We start from the raw sequence: 22301 nt of genomic DNA, 5'->3' as shown, positions 1-22301 counted from the left end.
TTGATTGTTTTGTGACTGACCTAAAAAAAATTTGTAAAATCTTGCGAATTTGGTGAGCAGAGTGACTCTGTCATACGTGATCGCATTGTCCTTGGAGTATCAGATGCCAGTTTACAGGAGAGGATGCTGCGAGAAAATAATCCGAGTTTGGAAGAAGCAATTGAATTAGGGAAAGCAACTGAATTGAGCAAAGCTCGTGCTCAAACGTTAAGAGAACACAATGTTGACAGCGTAACTAGAGGGAAAGTGAAGCAACATCTGGCAGGAGGAGCCAATGCAGCCTTAGCAGTAAGGAAGCACAGAGGATGGCGTGATGACGCTTCAAATACTGAGACATCTTTATGTAAAAAATGCAATAGACATCACGTTAATGGACAGTGTCCGGCATATGGAAAAAAATGCTTTTATTGTGGCAAACTAAATCACTTTTCGATTATGTGCAGACTGAAGCACGCCTAAAATGTTTCTCAGCATGATAACGCAGATGTATATAGGGAATCTGATGATGGATTCTTCGTGAATTCCATAAATGTTCAAAGAACTAAAAATGATGTGTACTCAACATCGTCTACAAAAGAGTGGACTAAAACTATAATTGTTGAAGGGACAACTGTGACTTTTAAGTTGGACACAGGGTCTGAAGTGAATGTTTTGCCTGTGAAAACTTACGAAACACTGAGTGCTAAAAACTCTAATCTTATTTTAAACAAGTGTAATGTTGTATTAGAAGCATTTGGGGGGTCCAAGGTTAAACCTGATGGGTCATTAATGTTACAATGTTCCTCAGATGGTGTGGATCATACTCTAGAGTTTTTAATTGTTTCTAGCAAGCATATACGTACATTATTAGGAATTGATGCATGTGTTAAACTTTGTTTAATTCAGTTTATAAATAAGGTTGGAATATCAATTAAAGGTAAGTGGATCAGTATACAATTGTTTTACCTCCATCTAAAGATCAATTTATTATTAATAATTCAGAAGTGTTTGAAGGTGTTGTGTAAAATCATGGTTGATGATCAGGTAGCTACTGTACTTAAGAGTACCACTTAGTTTAAAACCTAAACTTGAATTAAGCGAATTAGAGAGATAGGGCATTATTGCAAAAGTTGATCAATCTTTGAACTGGGTTAGCAATCTAGTAATAATTGAAAAAGCTAATAGATCCTTAAGAATATGCCTTGATCCTCAAGATCTTAACAAAGCTATAAAAAGAGAACATGTGTTGATTCCAACAATTGAGGAGATTTTACCAAAGCTATGTAATAAATCAATTTACTCTGTTTTGGACATAAAGGATGGGTTTTTCTCAAATAGCATTAGATGGATATAGTAGTGATCTTTGTACTTTTAGCACACCATTTGGATGCTATAAATTCTTAAGGCTTCCAATGGGTATTTCCTGTGCACCTGAAATTTTTCAGAAACGCAATCTTGAAAACCTTGGTGATATACCAGGAGTATTGGTCTATTTTGATGACATCCTCATTGCTGCTAGCACTATACAAGAACATGAATAAAATTTTAACAGAGGTCATCAACAGAGCTAAAAAACTCAATATTATATTCAACAAGCAAAAACTTCAATATAGGGTTAGTGAGGTTAAATATTTAGGTCATTTATTTAATGCATCAGGCATGCGACCTGATCCTGATCGAATTAAAGCCATTACTGAATTACAGGAACCTCAAAATATGCATGAATTACAGCGTGTTTTGGGAATGTGTAATTATTTGAGGAAATTTGTACCACATTTTTCAGAGAAAACAGCCATATTAAGCGAACTTTTGAAAAACAAAGTAGAATGGCAGTGATTACAGCTACATTCTAAAGCATTCAGGGAATTAAAAAATTAATTTCCAATGCACCTGTGTTAGAAATATTTAATAGCAGTAAACCTATAACTATACAGGCAGATAGTTCTAAAGATGGGTTAGGCTGCTGCTTATTGCAGAATGGGCAACCAACTGCTTTTTCGTCTAGGAATTTAAGTAATGCAGAAAAAAACTATGCTCAGATCGAGAAAGAATTTCTTAGTATTTTATTTGCTGTTAATAAATTTCACTATTACATTTATGGTAGAGAGGTAGAAGTGCTTACTGATCATAAACCATTAGTTTCAATTATGAACAAAAATATTGCTAATGTGTTGTGAAATAGATTGCAAAGGATAAAAATTAAGCTCTTAAAATATAACTTACAACTTAAAATATTTGCCTGGGAAATATATGTATATTGCAGATTTACTATCACGTTCCTTTATTGATACACACACAAACGAAAACATGAATATGACAGAGATTGTTCATACACTAACAAAACAACTGCAAATGTCCAAGAGTAAGAAAAGGGAATTTCAGAAAGCTACATTAGAAGATGAAGGGTTAATGTTAGTGAAAGAATATTGGCAAAATGGATGGCCTTTGAGTGTTGATAAAGTTCCTGAAGAAGCAAAATATTATTTTAACTTTTAAAATGAGTTGCGAGTTGAACAAGGATTTAGTTTTTTTTTTTTTTTTTTTTAATAATCGAATTGTAGTACCTGTTGCATTAAGAAAGTGTATGTTAACATTATTGCATGAAGCTCACTGTGGGATTGAAAAATCAAAAGCTAGGGCTCGACAAGTACTATTTTGGCCAGGAATCAACAGTGACATTGAGAATATGATTTCTAAATGCCTAATTTGTGATAGTTTCAGGCCTCAAACAGTAAAAGAACTTCTTGTTTCTCATGAAATTCCCAGTTTACCTTATGAAAAGGTTGGTGCTGATATCTGTGAGTACGCGGGGAAAAGCTATCTAGTAATAGGCTGTTACTTAACTAAATGGGTAGACATAATTCCTCTAAAAAATAAAAGTGCAGTGGAAGTTACTAGTAAATTGAAATCGATATTTGCAACACATGGAATACTCAAAACTTTAATTTGTGATAACGTACCATTTAATAGTTGGAAAATGAAGAGTTTTGCAAGGGATTGGGGATTTGAAATAATCACTAGCAGTCCTCGATATCCTAAATCTAATGGATTTGCAGAAAAGTTGGTAGGTATAGCTAAGAGGTTATTTAGAAAAGCAGGATTAGAGAACTTAAATGAGGCTTTACTGGAATACAGAAATACTCCAATTTCAAGTACAAATTTATCACCAAGTCAAATGCTATTAAGTAGGAATTTAAGATCACGATTGCCAATTACACAAACAGATCTGTAAAAGATCAATATAGAGAAAAGGTGAGGAGTAAGCAGAAACAGGCTAAAATTTATTCTGATAAGCATGCAAGGGAAAGACCTGAATTTATTCCTGGAAAAGGTAATGTTGAGATGGGAAAATAAATAGAAGCCTGCTATAGTTTTAAAAAAGCATTCAACTCCTAGATCATATTGGATTAGAACAAAAGATAATAGCATAATTAGATGAAATAAATTCCATTTAAGAAAAACTAAAAATCAGAATTTAGTGACATTAGACTATTATGATCTATGTAATGAGAAATATAAGTAGTGAACATACAAAAATACATGATGATCCTCACCATCAAAATAATAGCAATAATACAGTCAAAAGTTGTTAATACGGACTCGTCGGGACTTCGGCGATCCCGGATTATCGATTTTTCCGGATTATAGATCATCAGTTTAAATCTGGCAAGATGGCATGCAGAATTATAAAATTAAAAATACGAAACCGCAATTTATGAAATAAAGAACAATTATGATCTAAAGGGTATCAAAATTTACAAAAAAAAAAAAAAAAAAAAAGCTTAATATTTATTTGTTTACTTTATTAAACATTTCTTTCAATGTAAGTTGTTTAAGTTGCTTCGTTTATGTGATAATACTTTCTCTTTAATTCTATAAACAGACATAATTTCTTGTTCAGTTACAAAGTTCCGCTGTTCAAGTCCTATAATTGCTGTGTGGAGAATACCGACTAATTTGTCAATCGAAATTTTTTCATTTTCAATAACCTCTCTGTCACTTTCTTCACTATCGGAAGCGAATTATAATGACGAGGAATTTGATTTAAATCATATCAAAGACGAAGTACATTGAGATGAAAATACTACATTTAGTAAGGAATTATAAGCCAAATAAAATAAAAACATCTGCCCTAAAGATAAGGATAGTGCTGACAGATCAACTTCCAATTCATCGTGCACCGCGGCATCCCCCCTCCCCCCCCACCGGAGAGCAGCATGAAATTGATAAACAGATTTCGGAATGGTTAGAGAAACAAAGGACATGCCTTTATCCACTTTTTGCAGCAATTCCACTTTTTGTTTGATGGACATCGAAACATACTTTCGCTTTGTAGATTCTTTGGGAGCTCCAGCATCGGAAATTCTATTTGACATAATCGAAAGTTCAAGCTTACTTTTATAAAATTGCTCTAACAGTCTGCAAAAATTAATAAGCCGGATCCAATTCGAAGATTAAGGAACAACACAATCTGCAACATTAACTGAAATAGATAATTAGATAATTTTAGCTTATACCGTCCGTTATGCATTAAACGTGCATGCGTAAACGTGTTTTGCGCATGCACACACGCATATGCGCAGCCGTAAAGGTCTTACGTGCATGCGTCAAAGAGACGCATGTGCAGAAAGTTTGTAGCTTTGAGGTCCGGATTATGGGTGTCCAAATTAACGACTTTTGACTGTATTAATCTTGATTGTGTATATAAAACAAGAAGTGGTCGTAATGTATATCGACCATCCAAATATGATAATTATATAATGCATTGATTCCTGTGAGTTTCCCAAAAGAGGGGAGATGTTACATATATGTGGAGACACACTAGTTGCTGGTAAAACTAAAGTGAAGTAATTGTCAGTTGATGTTGGCCTCGAATAAACAATGTGCTATGTGAGAGTGCTGTAATGAACTTAATTACAGATCAATAAATATCAATATGATTAAAACAAAGTGATACATATTCTGAGAATTTTGAATATTCTGAGACAATTACATGGGAAAAACCTTTTACTATGAAAAAATTAAAAAGGAGATATTTTTAACTAATTACATAGCTAATTTTGCTTTTGCTAAAAAGCCATTTTATAAATTGTGCTTTACAGCATTATACCTTCTTTACTTTTCAGAGTCAAAATATTGTATAATAAGTTGCCAAAATGAAATTTTATAATATGACAGCAAAAATTAAAAATGTTTAACTTTAATGTTACTTTTTAAATATAATTTCAATATATTACCATTATTTCAATGAGATTTATCAATGTTAGGATGTTTAAAAAAAATCATCCAAAAATTCTCAGATCTCGGAATTAAAAATTTTCTATAGAAACTGATCTTAAAATCGCCAAAATGTTGATAAGTCGCCCATGCTGAGAATGAGGGTGTCAATGAGTTGTTAAGGCATTGCTGCCCATTCGTCTTGCAGCGCCAATCAAAGCTCCGGAATCGTTACTGGTGGTAAGGTACGAGCTGCCAAGCGTCTGCCTAGAAAATCCCATACATGCTCGATGGGATTGAGATCCGTAGATCGTGCCGGCCAATCCATACGTTCAATATCCTCACTCTCTAAGAGCTGTTCGGCAGCTACTGTGCGATGACATGGTGCATTGTCGTCCATGAAAAGGAACTGCGGACCCATAGCGCCTCTAAAAAGACGCACATATGGAAGAAGAATCTCGTTACAATAACGGGTCCCGTTGACTGAACCTGCGTCGAAGATGTGAAGGTCTGTACGACTAACAAGCATGATGCCTCCCCAAACGAGAACACCGCCACCTCCATACCTGTCCCTTTCAATGATGTTCGAGGGATGATTGCGGCTTCCCCGCTCTCTCCAGATGAGTATGCGATGAGAATCGCTACTCAGACTGAATCTGCTCTCATCTGTAAAGAGTACTCGTCCCCATTCATTGTCTCTCCAATTCCGGTATTCCCCGCAACACAGAGAACGCCTTCTCCGATGGGCAGGCGTTAGAGGTACACGCCATACAGGGCGTCGTGCAAACAGACCACCACCGTGCAGTCTTCTGGCCACGGTAAAACACGATATCGGTCGTCCAGTCGCCTGTGTCGTGTGTCTAGCGATTTCTCCCGCTGTCTGCCGCCTGTTTCGTCTGGCCTGTAAGGCAATATACCGGTCATCTGCGGGTGTGGTTCCTCGTGGACGACCACTACTAAACCCCTGGATAGCTGTTCCTGTAGTTTGAAATTGTCTCCAAAGTCGTGAAACGATGCTGTGAGCAATTCCGAACTCTGCAGCCACACTTGTCACACTGCGGCCTTCCTCCAACTTCCCAATGATTCGACCTCGGGTAAAAGCATCCGGATGTCGTCTAACAAATTGATTATTCGCCATTTCTCGCTGAGGCAGCAACTCGGTATGATTTTAACTGCTATACGGTGTGCAATCTCTTTGCCAGAAATACTGATCTTACACCGACAACATGCTTTATACTACTCAGACACTCCCCCATTACGTCTACCTGCATATCTGCGCATGTGCTACCGTACATCACCTTACTTAATCTCCTGATTGGTCTTTCTGTCCGCTCTGCCTCTTCGTTCAGCTGATATGCTAATTTTTCGACTTCGTCCTTAATTTTTGCACACCAGTGTATATATATATTTTTTAAATCATGTTAAATTTATTACACATTTCTGCAGTCACTTATTCTAATGAATTTGAATAATAAATAACTGCATATTTATATTAACAAATTATTTTAAATAAATAAAATATAGTTGTTATAAAAACAGAAAATGGAGTTTAATAATTTTCTGCAAAATGGCCCAAATTAGCAAATTTCTACTTTATATGCCCCAAAGTTACATTTTATAATTTGCACTATAACAGAAAATTTGAAGTAATGAATACAAGTAAATGAGCATATACTGAGAAAAATTTTAACTGCAATTTATTATGGAATGGTTAATAGCCTGATAAATCATAAAATGAGCTAATGAATGCAAATCAGTGACTTACATTAAAACATCCTCTAATTTCCATCAGATTATTGGTGGACAAGATGCAATTTGGTACCAACTCATTTGCCATCTTAAAACCAATACTAAAACTGAAATTGACTTAAAGTATGCTTATTTCAGTCCTATAAATATAGAAATATAGCAGTCTTAATTATCAAAAATGAATTTGAAAACTTTCAGAATATGTAATATAAAATATATACTGATTTAAAAAATGGCTTATATTACATACATGTATAATTATATTATTCAGAACACATATTTTACAATACATTAAACTGTCTAGAAAAACCTTTAAATTCATAAGCCAGTCTCGGCTTCAGTTGCATTCCGTGAAATTTACTAAATAATACAGAAACAATGTAGAAAGTTATTAAAACTCTTAATATTCAAATTTATAATCTAGTTCATAGTCCCTTATAATATTCTAAATAAAAGAAAAATTAAAATAAGCTCATAAAATTATAAATTTATATAGGGATAGAAATATTGGCTAATGTTTTATTTGTAATACTGATTTATATTTTCAAAATAACCGAGAAATTTGTTCATCCTGGCAGTAGAGATGGTTTACTGCCAACAAACAATAATTTTTTGTCCTGCCAGAAATAAGAAGTGGTTGCAACTGGTTAAAACTGACAGAAACATACCAACGAGTAGAAACTAATAAAAGCATTTGAAACATTGTATTAATTAATAGTTTTAAAACTGACAGAAACTTAGCAACAAGGAATAGAAACTAATAAAAGCATTTTAAACATTGTAGTAATAAATAGTTTATATTGTTTTATTAAATTAATTTTTACGAGCTTAAAATAATGTCTATTAGAAATCAGCAGAGTTCATTTTTGGTATGTTTACAGTAAGATATTTGTTTACTTTTTATTTATTTATATAGTACATTTATAGTTATTTTGTAGATGTTATAAAATGTCATCAATGATAATTACATCAACATGGAATAGAATAACTGAATACATGAATATTAAGTGCTTTCGGAATTCGTGACACAACGTATATGGCAGTGCTGCATACCCAATGAACTTTCATTTTTTTAGTCAATTATCATGTGCACGAAGTATACTCCAGAGCAGCTTATTTACTCAAAATTTATGGTACATCCAATATAGAGACCTAGTTCAAAAGGAGAAAGATTTTTGTTTGCTGTACTCTCATTCGCTATTAAAAGTTTTGATATTAGTTGGTTGACATTTCAGTTTGCAATATACAGAAATTCCAAACATGAAGTGTTAAGGGGCTATTGCAAATTTAAATAAGAATTTTGATTTACATATTTTTATCTTACACACACACATGCATATATATATATATATATATGTAAGATAAAAATTATATGAATCAGAATTATAACTATAAACATTAATTCTTCCTCTTTATTCTAAATTCGTAATAACTTCTCTGCATTGCGTCACTCCATGGCCCGCGCAGCTCTGATGACGTAATAATTGGGAACTGAAACTGCCATTGTAAGCCAAAACTTTTCTCTTCGTAGTGCTTCCATCTTTCATAACTACGCACTTCAGCTTTTGCTCTCTACTGTGCTACGATGTAATTTCGCTGGCTTGCTTTCTAAATCAACAATATCGACGCTTTTCATCCATGCTGCTGCCACTTACTGGCTTAAGATGACGTCGTACTTCAAAATGGAAGTTATTCTATTAAATATTATTAAGAAATATCTTGTCTGAAAAAGGATTATTTGATATGCATGGAAAAAATAAAGATTGTGCGCTAATCTTTGGAATATAGTAACAGGTAGTTTGGCGACATTTTGGTAAGGCAATAAAGGTTACTAGCTAGAACTTTAGCAGTGTACATGGATATAGTCAAGAGTGTGCGCAATGCCATTTTTGTGCAATTCTGGGATTTTTTTTAAGTGAAAATAAGGTCGACGTGTACATAGATGATACCGTGTACGTGCAATTCGTAAAAACACGGCAAGCAGTGGGCGATTTTGCACTTTGTCCCAATTTCGCACTTAATCTTTGTCATGATTAAGCACTTTTGTTCCATAAAAGTTCTAGCATAAGCGTAATTCGGCTAGCAGATTGTTGGAAAAAAATGTTGGAAATGTTGAGTTAAAAAAAAAAAAAAAAAAAAAAAAAACATGCCTTTACTTCGTGAAAAAAAAATGGCGTCCAAACAAAAACTAGCAGGTTGCTGTAGCAGAGTTGGTAGCCAAATTTTCGCAAAAAAATCGCCAAGTTACCATAATCCAAAGATTAACCAGATTGTGATTTTTCAAGATATGTTGTGCTAAATTGCGTCATTATGCTTTCCACTCTGCCACCTTCAAGCCACTACGGTCTTCTCGGTCATCTATGCAGTATCGTAAGCTGTTGGGAGGTCCACTGCTTTCATCTACGCGTTTGAAATCATTACATATATATATATATATGCATATATAGCTTGAGATGCAGAATAGCAAGATAATATGTATATATGACAATACTGCAGCTTTGCTTCCCTAACAGAAATTTTCACAAAATACTATGAGAACAACTAATTATACAAAAACCATTTAAAACCATCAGCTTCCATAATTTTTTTAAAATTGTTTTTTCTATATTTAGAAATGGCATAACATTAATATTTGCATTATTTAAATTCTTTTTTGTCATTGGAAGAACCAATGACCAGAAACTTAAAAATTATCTACGACCACCAGTTTAAAAAATAAAGGCCATGTAAGGATCCTAAGGACATGCTGCATAGTTGTGAGTGCCAAAATGCACATTATACGACAGAGATCTTCAAATTTGTAAAGTTTAACAGTTCTTGCCCTAAGTGTTTTAAAATCAAAACTCTCATATTGTTACCAAGATTCTCAGATTACCAAGATCACCAACAATAAACTTAATTTAAAACTGTGCAATTTTACTTCTGATAAAAGTTAAATTTTTAAAGAATACATAGTTTTTGGTTTTATTAGATTACGGCAAAGCACTCGAGGGCTAAGAAATACACAGTTAAATCTTTACGAAATACATAGGTAAACAACACAGTTAAATAAAAGGTCTAAATAATCATTAACAGATAAAAACATTTTATACTGAATAACCTCCCTTTTTTGATGGAAAAAAAAAAGGAAACTCAATGAGGAAGTGAATGATGATACAGATATACAAACCTATTAACGCATTCGGAAATTTTTAGTTCCTGACTATAAAAGAATAAACATGCAATTTTAAAAATAATTAAACTACATTTGAGAAATATATTAGCGATCCAAATTTCAAGCTGCAATTGCATATTCATTTGTTAATAGTTAAAAACAATAGTTAATGAGAAATTTGATGCAAAGCAAAACAAAAATTAAATATAATTCTTATGATCAGTAATTTGGAAACTATAGTAATTAATTACTTACTGACATAAGAAAGATTTCAGTAATCTATAAAGATCTACGTTCCCAATTTCAATTACATACACAAATTTCATTGCTCAAAATTTTTTAACCAATATTAACAGAAATCGAAATCGAGTCAATGGCTAGGCGGCAATTAGTAGCCAACCGCTACTTTAACCGTCTCTGTTGGTAAATTGCCCTAAGTCGTTGGTACTTAAGTTTTTAATTAAGGCGATTTACGCCGCGCCAACTAGACGAAACTTGTCAAATTTTGTGAAATGTAGGTGAGTAAGGGAGCCAGCCTGTCACGCGGGTGGTCACCAGCTTACGCGTACAATGAGAAATATTGGAAATATTAATAATTATCAAGTTTTGAAACAGGTTATCTAGATTGGAATAATTAAACTAATATCACGATCTAAATGAAGACAAATGGCACAACTAAGTGCAACAGATTAGCTAAACAAAATATTCAAATTCATCCTTTCTGTAAAACACGGATTGGAAATATTAACAGGTAATCAATTTTGTTTAAATATTAAGTACGACTAGTCTATTTTTAGACTCACGCAATGAGGAGAAAGAAAAAAAGAAATTTTTGGCGCGATTTTTAAATTTGCATTATGATTCGCGATATTTTAATTCGACTTATGATTTAGTAAGAATACTTGATATTAAGAAGACGTACCTTATTATTTACTTTTACATGAATTAACTGCAATTCTATAATTTTTCCTATTATTGAATTTTACACGCTCTAGTGTAAAATTGGGTGCCCCTTGGATTAGCGACAATTTTTTGTAAAATTTTGGCGATGTAATCTCATTTCTGGTTACCATGATAGTGTAACTTTGCTAATAAAAATAGATTGTGTACATGGACAAATTTAAAGCAGTGCGCAATGCCTAGTTTGTGCAATTCTGGGATTTTTTTTAAGTGAAAACAGATCGATGTGTACATGGACACAGATTTTACGCAATTCTTTGACTTTTTATTTTGGTTTTGTGTAGCGGCCATCTTGAAATTGTGTCTTCCTGGAGCCGATCTTGGCGTCAAAAAAGGAATCGCCAAAAAACAAGGGGCACCCAATCGTAAACTTTTATCGAATTACAATTACGTTTGTTAAAATTTACAACCAATATTTCAAAAATAAAAGTAAAAACCTGCAAAAAATTTACTTACCTTACCTAAGCAGCGGCAACGTTTTTCATTGTTTATTTTTATATTTCTATTTGAAATCTGGCAATAGTCTTCACTTACGTGTTTCACGGTAGTCCGTCACAATTATGTACAGACACACGCCAAAGGTGTACGGAAAAGTTTACCGTGACGTCACTGGCTTCTGGATGGGTTACAATATTTGGCTTTTTATCATGTTTCGCGGTGAATTATGGCAAAGATTAACAATTTATCGTGCGATGTAAACAAACATCGAAGATTTCTTGTTAGGGTGCAAACGTTGTTGTAGTCAAAGAATATCTTAGATATTCGTTGTTGTAGTGTTCGCTTATTAATAAATTTCTTCTGGTGATAATTCAGTTAAATTCACTGACAAAAGTTTGATAGGACATGTGAGAACTTCCATTGCAGTGTTCTTTGAATTAACATTTATTTCCTGCTAAACGTATTATAAATAAAAGAACAAAACAATTTCAATTTTTAATATCTCTGTTAGCACTTCATATAATTTTTTTAGTGGTATGAATAAATTTTGTGCATATTGATTTAAAACTATTACCATCAGGGATACAAAACTGAGTTTTTTTTCCTCTTACGAAAGCACTGAAACTGTTTAATTATAAAAATACTATTTTAATACTGAATTTTGAACGCATTTTTTCTGTTGATAATTTAGTTAATCGTAAAATGACTGTGCTTTCGCATAATTTAACATCATTTGTGAAGTGAATGACACTAAATTTCAGATGTGATGATTTTTTAAATTGTTTCTGCCTCTGAAATAAAAATTTATTCTAATGTTTTGCGAGTTTTTAAGTGTATCAAAATGTCAATGTTCCATCGGCACTTGTGCAGAAACATGGGAAATTGACTCATCGTTTGTTGTAATTATTATGTCATTTAATGTGAGCAAATGTATTTGATTTTTTTCTTGATGAATTTGAAATTATGAAAAAATAACGTATGGTGTAGATGATGACAGAAATTTTTAATGAATGAATTTAGAAACTGTAAGATGAAAAGAATTTTACCTTTGATCTGATTCACAACTGCATGTCACAAAACATACTTCATAAAGTATGCCGAAGTTTTATTCCTTGCAAAAAACATGATATCTATTATTCAAGTTTGTGATCAGAGAATTATTATAGAGCAATGAAAGAATATGATCTTCGTGAGGGGAGTTGTATTCTTCATAATGAGGAAAATTTGGAATTTTATTCCTTGCAGAAAACATGATATCTGTTATTCCAGTTTGCGATTAAGGAATTTTTATAGAGCGATGAAAGAATATGATCTTCGTGAGGTGAGCTGTATTCTTCATAATGTGGAAAATTTGGATGAAAGTGCAAATGAATTAATAAGGACTAACCTCCTTGGTGTATTTTCTGCATCTTCTAAATACATATTTTGAAACCATGTTTCAGAAAACACAATAATAAACTGTTTTAAGCAGGATAACTTTTACTGATGGCAAAATCAGTCACTTTCCCAAACAGATCCAAGTACAAAATATGAAAAAAAATGTCTTTGAATATGATGATGAGAAAACTTTCTTACTTATTATTTCTCAAAACTGTCTCACCCAGTGCTCATAAACTGTGTATGAATGAAATTTTTCATGACAACTGCATGCTCTCCACTATTATTGAATTTTTAGCTCTTATTTCTTAATAAAAGTCCTGTGGAAACATGCAATTTTATATTTCTATTATACAACCATTTATTTAGTTAAACTGTATTGCAATTTCCTTGGGCATATTTCTCATCATTTAATATTATGATTCAGTTTTTGCTATCAACACAGATATGGACGAATGTAATGATATGCAAAACAGTGTGTGCTTTTTTTGTAGAAAATGCAATCGAACTTTCCAAAGAGAATAACCTCTTACTTAAATAGATTTGTATTATGGGAGTGGTTATCTAAGGAAATGTGCTATTAGTGATGTTCTATTATCAGCCATTATTTTATTTTATATCAAGTATGCTAATCATTCGCAAAGGACCTCTTCACATAAATTTTCTCTCCATTATACATGTATAAATCAACTAGTTGAATGCTTTGGCATAATCAATAAAGTATTACTACTTGCACAGTAATGTTTTGGTAAAAGTATATTTACGAGTACCCATTGGTGATTTTTGGCGGCACATGGATACCTCGTTTGTGCACATTGACCTACATAAATGCGACACGAAAAATTACAAATTATGATCAGAACAAGAGAGTTATAATAAAACATTGGTATAACAAATACATTTGTTAATGGAAAAAAACATCACAGAATTGCACAAACTAGGCATTGTGCACTGCCTTGACTTTCTTTATCCATGAACACGTTGACCTATTTTCACTTAAAAAATCACCAGAGAATTGCAGAAACTTGGCATTGTTCACTCCCTTGACTTTATTTACTGACTGAGTATATTTACGGATGTACAGAACATTCAACTACTCAGCAATCAACATAAATGAAACAACAACTTGGCAATAAATGAAACAACATCTTCGCAATAATACAAGGGGTACCCTTCAGTCTACTCTAACCGATGCTTTATATAATTGCCTGTACTTCTGATGAAATGATATTGTAGCTTTTGCTTACAATATTTTATCAATAATTATTTTCTTTTCTATTAAGAGCATGTATAGTCCTCACTGTACCTTTATTTACCTCATCTTTATGATATGCATTGCTATGCTTAATTTGACATCTGCTTTCTATTTTAAATATTTTTCCTCCTCTTTTTTTTTTTTTTTTTTTTTTTTTTTTTTCCCCAACTCCTTAAAGGATGGGTCTGTGGGAGGAAAAATTAATGTCTCCTAAAGTGTCATGTGCTGTTCTCAAAGTGGGCCAATCTTTTTTTTTCCTGCTTTTTTATTTTCAGCTTTCTTGAAGATAATCTTTTTAGCTCAAAGGGGCAATTTGCCCAGAAAGGCTATTAATTTTGTTTTGGCATTTTGCGTTGATTCATTATAAATGGTGAATCACTTTTTCAATTGTTGCCACCAAATATTAGAGTATTATATTTAAAGAAGTTAAATAATGAAGAATCTGCATAAATGTATGTATGTTTCTCACGTTGTGATAAAACAACTGTGTTTAGGGCCATCAAATTTTGAATAATGTATGTCTCCATTAGAATATGGGCATCTGGAAGCCCTAATTTGGAATTTGTTTTATTATCTATTTCATATCTTGTAACGCATTTATAAGTCTTTGATTAAGAAACTCAATGATTTCAAAGTGAGCAATAGCAACTCTGTATGGGAGGAGGGAACATTTTTATCTCCAATGTGCGAGACTGTGTACTGGGAATTCGAAAGACATGCTCTTTTAAATATTTGTGATATTGCTGTTGAATTGAATTTTATGATTTAAGTGGGAAGAACATGATATTTAATAAATAAAGATAACACAAAATGTTAAAAAAAAAAAAAAAAAACCTCAGGGCATAATATAAAATCTGAAAGCTTTCAGTTTATTTATTTATTTATTTTCAAAAAGTAGTCAATGGTTGATCATGTTCAGATAAATGACTTGGTGGTTTCACAAAATGAAATTTGCTGTCTGGTTCCAAAACGAAAAGTAAAACAGATCTGATGAATTGGAAACGGATGAGTAATTACACGAGATGTCAAATTCACTCAAAAAGTTGCACTAAATGTATTTAATATGATACATAATTTGCTATTTTTATTTTCTTTTATATGAATTGTTGATAAATTATGATTAGTCATGTATACTTCAGATTGAAACTACTTTGTGAAATCAGGTAAGGTATGAGGATTGAATATTAAAATTATCGTACACAAACTTAAGAACGTATTTCATTTCTTAAATGAGTTGAATGAAAAATTTAAATGGGTGAATTATCTGTTTTCTTGGTACATTCACTCTGCTAAAACAGATTACAATATTTGGATTTTATTTTTGCCTTGTGATTTGGTGCAGTTTTTTTAATCAAATCAATTAAATTACTACAAAAATTCAAGAGGGAGTCATACAGTGAGCTATAGTACAATGAAATTAATAAATATACAGATATTACATGATTTGTAAGTTTTAAAATGTTTTATTCTGTAACATATTACAGATAAAAAATTATTACTACATGAAATGAAATAAAAGTTCATCAAATTTGACATAATACCATAAAGGTCATTGTGTGTTCCTGTTGGTACAGGACACATATCGACCGGGTATCACAATTCTATTCACAAACATAGTAAAATTTCCCTGCTGATGGTCATCAAAGGAGCTATAATGCAGTCTTGGAGTTTTGATATTATTAGCAATAGGAGCATATATAGTCTAAAGCACATTCCAAAAGCAAAAGATTGCGGAGTGTATGGTCAATGATCTCATGGTCATCTGAACAACATTGAGTCATCTTCTGATATTGATCAATCCAAAAAAAAAGATAGAAATTTATTATTAGGTAATACAACAGTTTTCAGAGAGGAAATGTGTATTTTTCTGAATCATATTTCATTTAGAGAAATAACAACTATAACGTATTAAAATCTGACATACCTTTTACAGTGTTTCTGTAGAAAAAAAGGACCCATGTACCTTTATCAGTGAAATGGCATATAAAATGTTCAAGTAAATATAATTTCTATTCAGTAACAGCATGACAATTTTCCATGTCCAGTACACAAACGTACCTATCCAACAAATGCTTCACCACTAGATAGTGGAAGAATTGTCTTCCATGCATACGATTGCAAAATTTATATTGCAGCATCTGTAAATAATATGGTTTTAGTTGTAATCAACATTGCAAAATCTTCCCTATGTTTGGTTATAGAACACATATTTGCTACTAATGTAATTTGTAGACCTATCCTGTTTGTGGATTACATGCAGTGATGAGCTATGAAAAACTTGACAAAGAGTTTGTATTTTTTTCTATATAAACAACTTATGCAATTCTAATGAACTGTTATATTTTTTACAAAAACAGAAAATACTAATAATTGTATATGAATGAGAAAAACGTAATATCTTTTACCAATAAATCACAAAATATCAATTTTTAAATATTTCAATACGTTTACCTTTACCAGTCTCAGGTTAATCTCATTGATTTTGGAGGGTTAATCTCATTGATTGGTGATAAAATGTATCAAGAAATATTTCAAAATGATTTCTTTAATGGTTTTGCTTACTGAATCTTGTGATACTACTGTAAATAAGAAGCTAAGCAGTATACAGTAATAAATTACAATATTAAGAAAAATATCTAAAAGTTTGATTACAGCTACTTTTTTTCCCTTCTTAATGTCACACCAGCTGTATGTGAACAAACTGCAATTAAATCTTTCTTCAAATAGTTTTAAAAAAATAGGTATGAATGTTAACCATTCATTATACATGCATGTGTAGATTCAGCAGCAGCATTTTCTGAGTCTAAACAAGAAGAATAAGTTGTATCTATTATAGTTTAGATATAAATTTAATAAGGGGCTAATGCAAGTTTCCTATAGCTCAGTTACTAATTTATATGTGAAACTAAATTTTTGCACTGTTTCATTGGAAATGACTGGCCATCTGGGGTTCTTGCCTTTATATAAGTAGCCAGTGTTCTTGAACTGTCAATACCATCATAGGATACTCTGCAGGCTCAGAGTCATAGGATGCTTTGTGTACACTGGTGTGCAAAAATTAAGGATGAAGTTGAAAAATTAGCATATCAGCTGAACGAAGAGGTAGAGCGGACAGAAAGACCAATCAGGAGATTAAGTAAGGTGATGTATGGTAGCACATGCGCAGATATGCAGGTAGACGTAATGGGGGAGTGTCTGAGTATTATACAGCATGTTGTCGGTGTAAGATCAGTATTTCTGGCAAAGAGATTGCACGCCGTATAGCAGTTAAAATCACACCGAGTTGCTGCCTCAGCGAGAAATGGCGAATAATCAATCTGTTAGACGACATCTGGATGCTTTTACCCGAGGTCGAATCATTGGGAAGTTGGAGGAAGGCCGCAGTGTGACAAGTGTGGCTGCAGAGTTCGGAATTGCTCACAGCATCGTTTCACGACTTTGGAGACAATTTCAAACTACAGGAACAGCTATCCAGGGGTTTAGTAGTGGTCGTCCACGAGGAACCACACCCGCAGATGACCGGTATATTGCCTTACAGGCCAGAAGAAACAAGCAGGAGACAGCGGGAGAAATCGCTAGACACACAACACAGGTGACTGGACGACCGATATCACGTTTTACCATGGCCAGAAGACTGCACTGTGGTGGTCTGTTTGCACGACGCCCTGTACGGTGTGTACCTCTAATGCCTGCCCATCGGAGAAGGTGTTCTCTGTGGTGCCGGGAACACTGGAATTGGAAAGACAATGAATGCGGACGAGTACTATTTACAGATGAGAGCAGATTCAGTCTGAGTAGCGATTCTCATCGCATACTCATCTGGAGATAGCGGGGAAGCCGCAATCATCCTTCGAACATCATTGAAGGGGACAGGTATGGAGGTGGTGGTGTTCTCGTTTGGGGAGGCATCATGCTTGGTAGTCGTACAGACCTTCACATCTTCGATGCAGGTTCAGTCAACGGGACCCGTTATTGTAACGAGATTCTTCTTCCATATGTGCGTCTGTTTAGAGGCACTATGGGACCGCAGTTCCTTTTCATGGACAACAATGCACCATGTCATCGCACAGTAGCTGCCAAACAGCTCTTAGAGAGTGAGGATATTGAACGTATGGATTGGCCGGCACGATCACCGGATCTCAATCCCATCGAGCATGTATGGGATTTTCTAGGCAGACGCTTGGCAGCTCGTATCTTACCACCAGTAACGATTCTGGAGCTTTGATTGGCGCTGCAAGACGAATGGGCAGCAATGCCTCAACAACTCATTGACACCCTCATTCTCAGCATGGGCAAACGCTGTGAAACCTGCCTAGCAGTCAGGGGAGATCATATCCCCTATTAAAGACCGGATGTTTCTTGCTGGACACCCATCAAAGGGATGTTTCGGCCTTCAGTTGCATTGTGCTCCATGCTACTTTTTCAATAAAGCTTCTTTTTATCCCTCTGATTTCTCTTTTAGTAAGTGTTGTGTACATTACTCCTGTCCTTACGTATTGGGGATCTTACGGTATTAAATGTGTTGATTTGGAAAGCTTTTGTACAAAGTTATATTGAAAAAACCATCTTGTCCTTAATTTTTGCACATCAGTGTATATCAATCATGCTTGTCTTTGACATATGTGTTGCATAGTAAAAATTTATAATTATTTTGCTTTTACTAAAACAAAAGCTTTTCTCTACTGTAACTTCACATTTTCAAAATAGAGCATATATTTTTGCTACATATCACAAGCAAGTTTCCATGCACAAATTTTGAAGTTTAAGACTTTTTTTCATTACTTGAATATCAAGAATGTATGAGTCATCGATCACATATTCTTGATTACTTACAGAATCTTACAACCTAATGAACCATTTGTATTTTCTCCCTCCTTCCAGCATGCCTTTGTGGTGTAACAGTTAGCACAGTCGGTGCATTGAAAAGTCCAGATTCGAGTCCCCGATGAGAGCAGTGCTTATTTCTCACGTCTCCTGCTTGAAAATATCCTAATGACTCTACATTAAGACTGTACGATGATAGATAGAACTGAAAATTTCTAGATCAATAGTTCCCCCCCCCCAAAAAAAGAGCATATGATTGATAACACTTTTCGCAGGCGTTGTAGAGACATTAGGATTTTGTTTGGAAGCAGGCAAGATGAAAAATGAGCAAACGCCTTAGCCGGGAATCGAACCGCGGACCTCTGGAATACCGGGCCAGCGTGCAGAACCACGAAGGCGGGAGAAATACCTTATATACTCCCCCCTTTTAAAGGGCGACTGGGGTTTTTAGCGGACAATCGTCAAATCCTGGGTATGGAGAGTCATCATCCACAACCCTTTTAGTTTGGGCACCACTGTAAAGACAGACATTGGGATTTTTTTTGGAGGCTGGAGAAATGAAAAAGTAGCAACCGCCTTCGCCGGGAATCGAACCGCGGACCTCTGGAATACCGGCCCAGCGTGAAGAAACACTACACCACGAAGGCACGCTAGGAAGGCGGAAGAAATACCTTATAGTGTAACTTAATTTTGAGATTCTACATATATGACGTGCTAGGAAGCAAGGACGGCGGTAGAAATACCTTATAGTATAACTTAATTTTGAGATTCTACATATATGACGTGTAGAATTTACTCTAAAGGCATTTCTTTGAGAAAAGCAGAGATATGCCTATTTTAGGCAAGAAAATCATCAATGAGTAAACGTTTTTACCTTTTTTATCTTGGAGATAGAAGCTTGAACAATATAAGTCATCCTGTATTGTGCTGGGAATCATTTGATACAATAAGAAATTCACAGTGAACGAGCTATGAACAGCAGTTGACACCCACCAATGGCTGGATGGATAGGACCACTGAATACCAGTAGTTTGACCTGGTTTGGATGTTTATAATTTTCGTGTTTTCCCATGTCTCACCAGAATCCCTTTTAAAGTCCTCTACAAAGTTAAATCTTTTGGAGAAATAGCCTCTTGTGCTTTGTCTTAATCAATTTGTAGAGACATTAGGTATTTTCTGGAGGCCAGAGAGATGAAAAATTAGCAACCGTCTCCGCCTAGAATCGAACCACGGACCTCTGGAATACCAGCCCAGCGTGCAGAACCACTACACCACGAAGGCACGCTAGGAAAGCGGGAGAAATACCTTATAAATTTAACAATGATAACAGCTGAACAGCACCCTCAGAGCTTGTTGTGAGTCTGGCAATCCCGAAGTATCCTAATCCTTCAGAAGATCACCCTCTTGGTGAAATGGGATTCGCGATCCTGGAGCCCTAGTGATCTTTCTTCCTTTCTTTTTCGTCTCTGCTTTTCTGTTCTATTTTCGTTTCTTGCACCTTAGTGGGTTTCCTTTTCGGTTGTTGGGACTGAATGTGTGATTCTGTTACATTACTTTCTTTCCAGTTTCTCATGAACAGGAAACCGCTTACGCGTTTGCCGTGCCTTGTCACCCATAAAGCTGGAAAGGAGGATCCTGGTAGTTGAGGGGTGGGGTACTGTCCCCAACACACTACTTTGCCCTCTGCTTCAGATTAAAACAGGAGGCTCTTAGCTGTCCCCTGTAGTGTCAGTCGGTTGGTTACTAGTCCTTGGTATCAGTGGTTTCGGGTGTTTCCGCTTTTTGGAAAGCTTACTGTGGGGCTTCAGATTGCGTATAAAGTCAGTTCACCCTGTCGCAGGAATTTGCATCCCTATGTTGGACTCTGTGGTGGGCTGGGCTGCTGCCGGGGCTGAATCTTTTATTTCACTAAATATGGCTTCTAATACACAAACAAATGAACAAAATGAAAATTGTCCTATTTCTATAAAAGTTAAGACAAATGCAAATTCTGACAAGAATAAAAAATAAACTGCAGTTTCTGATAATTAGTAATCCATCAGGAAATCTTCAGAAAGTGACACCGTTTTTAATGTGTGTGTGTGTGTGTGTGTAAGAACGCTAAGTTCTGCAGCCAACAACCTGATAGGCAGATCATCGCCTGCGTACCTGAGACAGACAAGGATAGACACTATGCGAAGGTGGAGGCTATCGACTTCCGATTTTGTTCTGATTCCGTGAGGGCAAGAAGTGACTGTATAAAAAAATGAAAAATTTCCTTGTGTTTATCTAGCGCGAGGAACCGCTAAACAACTGTTATATCTCTATTTAGTCTGTTAACTTTTATCCGTAATTAAATAAATGCTCTGTGACGTGGAAAACATTCCAATTTTCACTCAAAATTTTTTTAAGGCTAGAAATTTTCAAGTTAGAATTGGCTCTGTTTTTTTTTTTTTTTTTTTTTTTTTGTATAACTTTGAACAAGACGAGGTTTGCTCATGGGTGTGTTTTGAGTGTTATCTTAATCACGCTAAAAATAAACCGTATCTTAAAGGAACTTCCTCTTACTGTTTCAGGATAATTGTACATTGACAATCTTCAAGTTACCAAGGGGCAGATATGAGATATGTGGAGAGGCAATTACGGATCACTATTAATAAGATCCAGATATAGTCAAAGAAAAATGGATTTGCGTCTTCAAAACGGAAGGCTGTCACAAGCACTTTTGCAGAAAGGGAAATCTGCATCCTGAGATTTAACTTGAAGGGTCATTAATTCCAACTACGCCCGAAGGGAAATTCCTAGGAGTGATTGTTCAATCGGAACTTACTTTCCTTCCACGAATGATGTACCTGAGGAAGAAACGTTTCAGAACTTTTACCTTCTCAAAGGTCCTGGCGAACACCTTTTGGGGTGCAGAGGATGGGATCATTGTCCCGCATATATAGGCCATTCATCCGCTCTAGACTGGACTCCCGATAAAACGTGATTAGGTCTTTGTTTGTACCTTACTTCAACCCATATTATTACTCTCAACACATTTTATTATTCTAGTGTTAGCGCATTTATATACTTTGCATATAATTTTCAATCCTCATCGCTAGAATACAGTGTCTTAATCTAGATACTAATCTAAGTCGCGCAAAAGCGTTTATCCTTCTATTTCTAGCCAAAGGCCTCAGAGCACAACGCCAACTAGAGGTCAAAACTCCTAGTGGTTGATGCCTCAAGAGCCACCAGCGATGTCTAGACTGGCTCAGAAGTTAATGATTCGGTAGAGACTTCTGTATTATTGAAACTTGATTCGATTCCTCATTGAGCTCTGCGGATTTGCCCTAGAGCCTTTAGAATATCTCCTGTATAAAAACA

The 22301-nt window shown here is 34.6% G+C and overlaps 1 protein-coding gene across 6 annotated transcripts in view; it reads right to left on the bottom strand.

Moving 5' to 3' along the window:
- LOC118188253 (speckle targeted PIP5K1A-regulated poly(A) polymerase-like) overlaps positions 1 to 11615 on the bottom strand; it is a 55399-nt gene extending 43784 nt beyond the window's left edge. Inside the window, exons 1-3 of one of the 6 annotated variants that reach the window (XM_085815763.1) lie at positions 10355 to 10820; positions 10115 to 10147; positions 6962 to 7085 (exon numbers count right to left, since the gene is read on the bottom strand). In XM_085815763.1, coding sequence (XP_085671889.1) covers positions 6962 to 7033 — 72 coding nt within the window. In that variant the 5' untranslated portion in view covers positions 7034 to 7085; positions 10115 to 10147; positions 10355 to 10820. Of the gene's footprint in view, positions 1 to 6961; positions 7086 to 10114; positions 10148 to 10354; positions 10827 to 11021; positions 11047 to 11515 lie in introns of those variants that run through there. The other 5 variants (XR_015040828.1, XM_085815762.1, XM_085815764.1 and 2 more) reach the window with 5 other exon arrangements.
- Positions 11616 to 22301: the final 10686 nt, after the last annotated feature.

The sequence above is a fragment of the Stegodyphus dumicola genome, chromosome 4, assembly GCF_044657685.1.
Source record: "Stegodyphus dumicola isolate Sdum_Otavi_A_Nest chromosome 4, ASM4465768v1".
NCBI classification, from domain to species: Eukaryota; Metazoa; Arthropoda; class Arachnida; order Araneae; family Eresidae; genus Stegodyphus; species Stegodyphus dumicola.
Note: the sequence above shows the minus strand (reverse complement) of the source record. Positions and strands in the feature narration are given on the sequence as shown.